At 41.4% G+C, this 10,627-nt stretch overlaps 1 protein-coding gene across 1 annotated transcript in view; it reads left to right on the top strand.

Moving 5' to 3' along the window:
• Window positions 1-10,397, top strand: part of efcab14 (EF-hand calcium binding domain 14) — an 86,049-nt gene extending 75,652 nt beyond the window's left edge. Inside the window, exon 10 of the mRNA XM_020513955.2 lies at window positions 8,058-10,397. Coding sequence (XP_020369544.2) covers window positions 8,058-8,224 — 167 coding nt within the window. The 3' untranslated portion in view covers window positions 8,225-10,397. The remainder of the gene's footprint in view (window positions 1-8,057) is intronic.
• The last annotated feature ends 230 nt before the right edge of the window (window positions 10,398-10,627 follow it).

The raw sequence follows: 10,627 nt of genomic DNA, 5'->3' as shown, positions 1-10,627 counted from the left end.
TAAAATGCTTGGGTAGACACTTGAAATATTGTCACCTGCAGGGGTACGGACTGAGAGCTAGAAAGTGAAATTGGCTGTATTGCTTTTTTTTGATTGATGTTAATGATGGGCCAAAATCTCCACCTGTACCACAAATCTTCCATTTTACTGTTAATTTTGGATTTGTCCTGCTAACGTTTTTGCTTTTCATTTTAAAATGATTCTTAAATCCCTATTATGGGTCCAGATGTTTGCTGAGACAGATTATTTTATAAGGGAAGAATGACTAACAGTTGGATTATGTATGCATCCAAAAGATCAATGTTGAAGTTAGAAAATTGAATGCTTTCCCACTCTTCTTGCACCAAGTGCTATTATTAATCTCTCAATGCTAAGAACAATGCAGATTAAGTTTTTAAAAAATTTCCTGAAACTGCCCCGTCACACTGATTGCCAAGCTACAATGCTGAGTAGAGCAAGCAAGAGTAACGTGGAAAAATCATTAACAACAACAAAAATTGCTGGAAAAGCTCAGCAGGTCTAGCAAATCTGTGGAGAGAATTCAGTGTTAACATTTCAGGTCAACTGACCCTTCCTGAGAACTGATGGTAGCTAGGAAAATGTTGGTTTATATGCAGAAGGTAGGGTGAGGGGAAAGGGGTAAGGATAAACAAAAGGTGGAGATAGAGCCCAAAGAGAGAGCAGAGTGGTTAGTCAGACAAGTGGATAACCATCTGGCTAGGAGAGTGAATAGCTTTAAATGGCGACTATTTGTGGGTAACAATGGGTTGTGTGTAATAGCAGACTGTGATGACAAGACCTGGTGTGTGAGAGGGTTGGGGTATGGCCATGGGAGAGCTCAAGCCCTAAAGCTATTGAATTTGATATTGAGTACAGAAGGTTGCAGGGGCCCCAAGTGGAAAAGAAGGTACTGTTCTTCCAGCTTGCGCTGAGCTTCGCTGGAGCACTGCAACAAACCTGAGACAGATGTTGGTGAGGGAATAGGATGGTGTGTTGAAGTTCTAGGTAATAGGAAGCTTGGTCGTTTCTGCAGACAGAACATTGGTATTCTGCAAAGCGGTCACCCCGTTTACACTTTGTTTCCCCAATGTAGAGGAGACCACATTGTGAGCAGCAAACACAGTAGACTAGATTGTGTGAAATACAGGTAATGCACTGCTTCACCTGGAAGGTGTGGTTGGCCCCTTGCATACTGAGGAAGGAGGAAGTAAACAGACAAGTGTTACACCTTCTGCGGTTGCTGGGCAAGGTGCTGTGAGGCTGTGGGGTAGTGTTGTGAGTGGAGGAAGAGCGGACCAAGGTGTCTTGGAGGGAACAGTCCCTGCGGCAGGCTGACAAGGGAGGGGAGGGGAGTAGGTGTCTGGTCATAACCTCTCGCTGGATGTGGTGGAAATGGTGGCTAATCATCCTCTGAACATAGATGGTGGTGGGATGGTAGGTGAATACACAGGGGACCCTATTGCTGCTGGAGGGAAGAAAGGGGGTGAGTGCTGAAGTGCAGGAGATGGGTTGAACTGGGCTGTGGGCCCTGTCAACAATGGTGCTGGGGAATCCTTGGTTGAGGAAGAAGGTAGACATCTCGGAGGCTCCCTTGTCGTCATCGGAACAGATGCAATGGAGACGAAGGAACTGGGAGAATGGAATAGAGCCTTTACAGGAAACCGTGTGCGAGGAGGTATAGTCAAAATAATTGGGAGTTGATGGGTGTCGAGGAAGCGAAGGGAGGAGTACGAGATGGACCAGGTGAAAGTGAGGGCAGGGAGGAAATTTAAAGTGATATTAATAAACTTTTCCAATTCCGGACGAGAGAGGGAAGCAGCACTGACAATATCATTGATATACTGGAGAAAGAGTTGGGTGTGGGCTGGAATAGGACTGGAACAAGGAATGTTCATGCACCCTACAAAGAAACGGATATAATTGGGGCCTATGTGGAATACCCATGGCCACTCCTCTGACCTGAAGAAAATGAGAGGAGTTTAAAGAAAAGTTGTTGAGGGTGAGGATGAGCTCAGCCAGGTGGAGGATGGGGACAGTTCAAGCCTTTGTTCCAGGAAGAAGCAGAGAGCCCTGAGACCATCCTGCTGGGGGATGGGCATGTAAAGGGATTGCACATCAATGGTAAAAAGGAGGCAGCTGGAGTCTGCAAACTGGAAATTCTGAAATTGGTGTAAAGTGGCAGAGAAATTGTGGATGTAAGTGGGCAGGGACTGAACCGGGGAGAAAAGATCAAGTCAAGGTAGGAAGAGATGAGTTCTGTGGGGCAAGAGCAGGCAGAAACAATGGGTCTACCTTTTCTGATGAAGGGTCTAGGCCCGAAACGTCAGCCTCTCTGCTCCTATGATGCTGCTTGGCCTGCTGTGTTCATCCAGCCTTGCACCTTGTTGTCTCGGTCTACCTGGGTGATCTTGTTTGTGATTTTGGGAAGGAGGTGAAAGCGAGCTGTGGGGTTGGGGGCCTATCAGCTTGGAGACAGTGGTGGGGGGAGATCATCATGTGAAATGAGATTGGTGACCATAGTTGACACAGTAGCCTGATGTTCCATAATTGGGTCATGGCTCAGGCAGAGATATCATTACTGTTCAAAATATAATCCGATATCTAGATGGGGATTGAAAATATAGGCTTCCATCATAGAACAAATGTTCTTTTTGCATCTTTGACTTTCCTTACACGAGCTCATCAGAAAAAAGAATGCTTCTCTGGACAGTCGTTCCACCATTCACTCCGCTACTCCTCTAGCCTACCTGTAAAGCAGCCCAATGTCTTCTGTCACATAGAATCTAGCCTAAGGGTTCCTAAAGTGGAATGTATACACTCCCTTGGTGTAAGCAATGTCTCAAAGTGGGTAGATTTTCAGGCATGAGAGATTTTCTCCAGCCTCCACCTCACCCTTTCTGTAGTCCATGGTTTCCCAAATACTAATGTCTGGTCGGTGAAGCTGAGTTGCAAAGGTACAAAGGAATGAGTGGAGAGTGGGGAAAGGAGCTGCTGAGTATGGAGGCGATGAAGCATTGATATTGTTGCTTGACTCATGATCCAGTGAGCCAAATAATGGTATAGGGACCTGGGTTCAAATCCCATCATGGCAGATAATAAATTCTGAACTAAAACAAATCTGGAATTAAACATGAAAAATAGTTGTAAAAAACCTATCTCGTTCACCAAAATCCTTTTAACGTAGGAAATCTGCCATCCTTACCTGGTCTGACTAATATAACTTCATAACCACAACAATTTGACTAATTTATTGCCCTTTGACGTGGCCTAGCAAGACACTGCGTTGTATCAATCTGCTAAAGAGTCTCTGAGGAATGCAATTGAACCACCTGGTATTGACTGAGGCACCAAGAAAACAGTGGCAAACTCCACCCTTTTGACCATGCAAAGTCCTCCTTGCTAATATCTGGGGATGAGGACTAATATTAGAAGAGCTGAATCACAGGTTAGTTGAGAAACAGCCCGACATATTCATACCCACTGAATCAAACCCTGCACAGTGTCCAAGACTCCATCATCATGTTCTTTAGATATATTCTGTTCCACTGGAAGGACAGATTCTGAAGAAGTCACAGTGGTATATAGTCAGGAAGGAGTTGCTCTGGGAATCCTCAACATTTTGGGTACCATGAAATATCATAGAATCAGATCAAACATGTTGTTAGACTGGGACAATGGCAGATAGTGAATTATCCAATCAACAAGCTTGGCCTCGTCCTCTCAAATCTGCTTGCCACGCGTGCATCTGCCAATGACAGTATCAGTAGGAGTGATCTCGGCACAGTGCTTGTAGCCATGAGGTTTGTCCCAATCTGGAACTGGAGAAAATAACCCAGTACCATTATAAGATGCACTGCAGAAATTCACCAAGGATCTTTTAGATGGCATCTTCCAAACCCACGATCACTGGCATCCAGGAGCTTGGGGCAGCAGATTTCAAGGGAAGCCACCTACAAGTTCCATTTATTATCCTGACTTGGAAATATATTGCTGTTCCTCCAGAGTGTAGGATCAAAATCCTGGACTTCCCTCCCTAATGGTATTGTGGATGTACCTGCACCAAATGGAGTCCAGCGGCTCAAGAAGGCTACTTCCACCGTCTTTGCAAGAGCAACTAGGAATGATCAATAAATTCCTGGCCTAGCCAGCAAAGCCCACATCCCATGAGTGAATAAAAAATAATTTAAAAAGCAAATAGGACAAAGGTTATCAGGTAGGCGAGCGTGTGGAGTGATTAAATTCAATATGACCTTGTGAATGGTGGAACAACTCAACAGACCAAGTGCTTACTGCCCTTACTTTGTGTTTGCATGTTTGTTTGTATCTCTAGATGTTGAAATAATGGTCTGTTTACTCAAATCCAGATCATTGACAGACCTCAGTAGATAATACTTAAAGAAAACCTGGCAGAACAAGCTTTAAAGCTAGAACTAAATAGGATAAAAGTTAGTGAAGATAGAACATAGAACATAGAACAGTACAGCACAGTACAGGCCCTTCAGCCCACAATGTTGTGCCGACCTATTATCCTACTAAGATCAATCTACCCTGCATACCCTACATTTCGCTATCCTCTATGTGCCTATCCAGGAGTCTCTTAAAAGTATCTGACTCCACTACCACTACCGGCAGCGCATTCCACACGCTTACCACTCTGTGTAAAGAACCTACCTCTGACATCTCCCCTCTACCTTCTCCAATCACCTCAATTATTCCCCCTAGTAATAGTCATTTCTGCCCTGGGAAAAAGTCTCTGACTATCCACTCTATTTATGTCTCATCATCTTGTAAACCTCTATCAAGTCACCTCTCGTCCTTCTTTGCTCCAATGAAAATAGTCCTAGCTCCGTCAACCTTTCCTCATAAGACCTGCCCTCCAGTCCAGGCAGCATCCTGGTAAATCTCCTCTGCACCCTCTCTAAAGCTTCCACATCTTTCCTGTAATGAGGGGACCAGAACTGAACACAATGTTCCAAGTGTTTTCTGACCAGAGTTTTATAGAGCTGCAGCATAACCTCACGGCTCTTAAACTCAATTCCCCTGCCAATGAAAGCCAACACACCACACGCCTTCTTTACAACCCTATCAGCTTGGGTAGCAACTTTGACGGATCTATGGACGTGGACCCCAAGATCCCTCTGTTCCTCCACACTGCCGAGAATCCTGCTATTAACCCTGCATTCTGCATTCAAATTCGACCTTCCAAAATGAATCACTTCATACTTTTCTGGGTTGAATTCCATCTGCCGCTTCTTTGCCCAGCTCTGCATCCTGTCAATGTCCCGTTGCAGCCTCCAACAGCCCTCCACACTATCCACAACTCCACCAAACCTTCATGTCATCGGCAAACTTATTAACCCACCCCTCCACTTCCTCATCCACGTCATTTATAAAGATCACAAAGAGCAGGGGTCCCAGAACAGATCCCTGCGGAACACCACTGGTCACCGAGCTCCAGGCTGAATACTTTCCATCTACTACCAACCTCTGTCTTCTATTGAACAGCCAGTTTTGTTTCCAGGCAGCCAAATTTCCCTGAATTCCCATGTTTCCTTACTTTCTGAATGAGCCTACCATGTGGAACCTTATTGAATGCCTTGCTAAAATCCATATACACCACATCCACTGCTCTACCTTCATCAATGTGTTTTTTCACATCCTCAAAGAATTCAGTAAGGCTTGTGAGGCATGACCTGCCCCTCTCAAAGCCATGCTGACTATTTCTAATCAAACTGTGCTTTTCCAAATAATCATAAATACTATCTCTCGGAATTCTCTCCAATAATTTGCCCACCACAGAAGTAAGGCTGACCGGTCTGTAACTTCCAGGATTATCCCTATTCCCTTTCTTGAACAAGGGAATGACATTTGCCACCCTCCAACCTTCTGTTACTACTCCAGTGGACAGTAAGGACGCAAAGATCATTGCCAAAGGGGCAGCAATCTCTTCCCTCGCTTCCCGTAGCAAGTTTGGGCATATTCCGTCTGGCCCAGGTGACTTATCTATCCTCATGTTTTTCAAAATTTCTAGCACATCCTCCTTCCTAACATCAACCTGTTCGAGCATATCTACCTGTTTCATGCTGACCTCCCAAACGTCAAGGTCCCTCTCACTGGTGACTACTGAAGCAAAGTAATCATTAAGGATCTCCCCTACCTCCTCTGACTCCGCACCCAAGTTCCCTCCATTATTCCAGATTGGTCCTACCCTCACTCTGGCCATCCTTTTGTTCCTCACATAAGTATAGAAAGCCTTGGGGTTTTCCTTGATCCTACCCGCCAAAGTTGTCTCATACCTCTTTCTAGCTCTCCTAAGATAGCTTGGGATTCAAAATTATGTTCAACATATTTCCAGGCAACTTGTACTTTCCAGAGTCATTTGTTCTTGCTCTGTTTAGTGTAAAACAGCACTGAAAACAAAAGCATTGAAACTACATTATTGATTGGCAGCTGAAATAAGCCACTGTAATGCTGCATCCGCATTTTTGTATGCTCAGATCATAAAATTGAATTGCAAATTGCCAGCAGCTTTAAAAATTCAAAATTAGTGTGATTTTAAAATCCTGCTGTTGAGTTAGTGCCGTAAAGTTTGGAGGACAAATTGGTCCCATTCTTTGAGCCAAATGCTAACCATGCATCATCAGTGTGATATTTAAAATCACTGATTCCCTATGCACATCCACCATACTGCTTTACTTTGCACAGCTGGAAAAGAATACATTATCAGCATTAGATTATCAAATGTCTACCCTAATTAACACTCCATCTTTGTCCTCCTGCCATCATTTGCCTGATTTTAACTGTTTCCTATTCCCAGTCATGTGTGAATCAAACTGTTCATATCCTTGATTCCACATTTGACCCCAGGTGAGTCTTGTGGTTACATCTGCGGCATTGCTAATACTATCTTTTTCAGCTCAGCTGCTGAAACTCTCATTTAATGCCTTTGGGTGACTCTAGACTTAACTAATCAATGCAATCTAACCTAGCCTCCAACATTATACTGTCCATAAACTTGAGGTCATCCACAACTCTGGCCACTTGCATCAAGCTCCATTTGTCCATCACCCTTATGCTCACTGACCTATATTTGTTCCAACTAAAGCAATGCTTCAGTAGTTAAATTATCAGCTTTTGTTTTCAAATCCCTTCGTAGCCTCTGCCCCGCCCCCATATATCTCTTTCAACTTCATAACGGCACGATTTATGCTATTCTATTTTCCACATCTTAAGGTCTTTCTTTAGGAAAACCTACCTTTTTGACCAGGCTGTTGGTCTTCTAACTTATTTGTCTTTATGGCTTGATGTCACATTTTACTTTATACCACTCCTATCAACCGGCACAGTGGCTTAGTGGTTAGTACTGCTGCTTCACGGCGCCAGGGACTCGGGTTCGAGTCTAGCCTCGTGTGACTGTCTGTGTGGAGTTTACACATTCTCCCTATGTTTGCGTGGGTTTCCTCCAGGTGCTCTGGTTTCTTCCCACAGTCCAAAGATGTGCAGATTAGATGGATTGGCGATACTAAATTGCTCAGTGTCTAGGGTGGGAAATACAGGGATAGCGTAGATGGTGAGTCTGGGTGAGATCCTCTTTGGTAGTTCGATGTGGACTCGATGTGCCTGCGTTTGCACTGTAGGGATTCTATGGATTCTGTGAACCACTATGGAACCTTTTATTGCTGCTACATAATTGTGTGAGGAAGTTCCACCTGTCAATAGATAACAGTTTCTGAGAAGCCCACATGAGAGGTTCTTTTCAGCTGTGTGCGCAATTCTTTCACGCAAAGACATTCCACTTCACTATGTGTAGTGAGTTTGAGTATGAATTGTGAAGATCAAATTTATAAGGGCCCTTCTGTTTGTAGAATGGATTGGCTTAAACCATGCAGTTTACCAGCACACAACCCTGCATTGCCTATGGTCTATGTGCCTTCAAACTAAGCTTTCTGTGACCGTTTGATGTTGTGGTGAAAGACTCTTTTAAAGTGCCTTTGTATTGCTGTTTGAGAAGTGTTGCGTATTTCAATTTCGTAGTCATTTTCTTTTTATTCTTGCAGCTCTACAAGATCTGTTCGTTAAATCTAATGATGGCCAGCTCTCTTATCAAGATCTTTACAACTTATTTGGGATCCTAACCCCTAAGCCTGAAGAACTTCAGCAATTTGATTTGAATAAAGATGGAAAATTTTCTCAAACAGAACTCATTGATGCATTTGCTCCTTAAGGGAGCAAGGGTTGCACAATATCAAATCTATTTGGACTGGTACAGTTTTTTAAAACTGCAGTACGGACTTCTAATTACTACAATTGCACCTTTCAAACAGTATTTCACTATTGTGCAAAATTCCCTTGTATCCCAATAGAATAGATATTCCTAACGTTAGCTTTGGGCTTTCCCCAATTTTTTTTTTTAATGAATCGTTCTGTAATATCCTACCTGAGTAAATAATGAAACATCAAAGTGAAGTAGCTTGTTAAGCTTTCATCAAACTTGTTGCAGGTTTATAAACTAGTACAATGCAAGTTTTCATTAATTTTGGTCAAGACAAAAGTGAATTTGTTTTTATGCTTTGAGTCTTTAATTGGTGCTGAAGGAAAGGGTGAAAGATTACCTTTTTGAACTCAAATTTCACATATATGGTAGTCACCTCTGTCCCGTCAACACATTCATCTAGAAGTTTCAGAAATTTTCATCATTCTCCATGCAGAATGCATAACCATTTTAATCACCCTTGACAAAAGTTTAATGTGTACGTCTCACTAGTTTAAGGCAAAATACTGGAGGGATTTATGACTACTTTTATTTTAGGATTGACCTTTGCTAAACTCTTGCAGGACATTACCAGCTCTGAAAATTTGACAAGTTCAACAACTTGGGTACTGTATGTATAATGCAGTAAATAGAGCCACTTTTGTGCAGGTAAATAGGACTGCTTTCATGTTGTTTCAGTGCTGTGTTCATGCTGGTGTATCCCAGTGTGTGGATTGTAAACAGCTGGCCTCAACCACCAAAGTAGGTTTGATTTTACTAATGCTGGCTACTGCAAAGACCCACTTTTAAAACAAAAATGCTAGACGAAGCTCCAATTTGGGAGTACTGCACCGACATCGTTCAAATATAACAGGATTTTAACAATTTTGTTTCTATCGAGCATGTTATGTATTTTGTTCTTTTGGTGTCATGTAAACTATTCCTTCATTTATTTAAGAACTGAGCTTTCCTTCAGATCTGTCACTCAGTCACTTTAGTTCAGTCTGAAAAAGAGTTTAGTTGTGCATTGATCTTGTAAGTCAACTGCAGCAGACGGTGTCATAGGTTGTAGAGTGCAAAACTAACCTGTAAGTTTAGTTGTTTACAGCACTGTAGTTTTCTTAAGATCATTACTTAAAAAGTGGAACCCTATAGCGTTGAAGCTTTCTTTGACTTGAATAATTTTGACATTTTGTTTCCTAATAGTGGTATAAAATAATTGCATAATATAACTGTAAAGCAGTTTGCTGCCAAGTATTTCTAATGTGTAAAGCTTAAATAAATAAGCATTAAAAGCAGCATCCATGTCTCTAGCACAAGCTTGGCAGTAATAAAATACTGGGGTAGGAATAAGAGTCAATCTGGTATTGACTTTGGATCATATTACAGCATAATATTCTGAATGATATGCTCAAATTCTGTGAATCCCACAAGGTCAGAATTTAAATGAGAGAAATTTAACAGCAAATACAAAGTATTGAATTTATAATTACGTTGTCTTTTTTTCTGACACCAGCTCCATATGGAATCATAGTATTTTGTGGATAAGTATTTTCGTTCTGCAAAATTTTAACAAAATTTACTTCAACTCCATAAATCTGGTCCAATAATAACCTCATTAATTATACTAGCAATAAAAGATCGACCTTTCTGGTATTTTTGTATTTCATAGTGATAAGTTTCTTTCAGTTTTGCAGAGATATTTGCAGAAAGGTTGATTGAATTTTCTGATCCAGGTACAGGAAGAAAAATAATTCTGGTTGTTTGCACTGTTGGCTGGTGGATAATTTTTATATGTACGCATATATATATATAATGCAATGCTGGTGATGAAAACTAAAGCTGAACACTGGACAAGTGTCCTAAATAAAGGAACTGCTTTGCAGCAGGGACATTTTGGTACTGCCATAAAAATGGTAGATCATAAATGTCTTAAAATAATTCTTACAAATAAAGTAATTTTAAATTTCACCTTTGTTGATACAGTGCACTAAAATGTATTTTGAGAAGCTGTTCCTGTAATAAAGTGGTTAGTTACATAGTATTAAAGTAACAACCATTGTTTTAATGACTTGTTTTGCATGTTTCATATCATGTAATGATCAAAATATTTATAATTTATCAAACAATAAAGACCGTATTCTAATTTGGTTTATTTTTTTCTATATATAATAAATTTCCCTTTAGTGCAGTATAAATAGAAAAAAGTATAGGTGTGAATCAATATTAATGGAATATTTACGTAATCAGTGACAACAGCTGCTGGAAGTACATAACTAATGTTGTTATAATATCTAATTTCTAATGGCAAAGTAGTGCTATAGCCCCATTGAGTAGTACTGGACCAAATAATTTGCACATCAACAGTAGATTGTG

This window comes from Rhincodon typus, chromosome 10 (genome assembly GCF_021869965.1).
Source record: "Rhincodon typus isolate 14 chromosome 10, sRhiTyp1.1, whole genome shotgun sequence".
NCBI lineage: Eukaryota > Metazoa > Chordata > Chondrichthyes > Orectolobiformes > Rhincodontidae > Rhincodon > Rhincodon typus.
The sequence above is the reverse complement of the archived record's forward strand: the minus strand, read 5'-3'. Positions and strand labels throughout refer to the sequence as shown.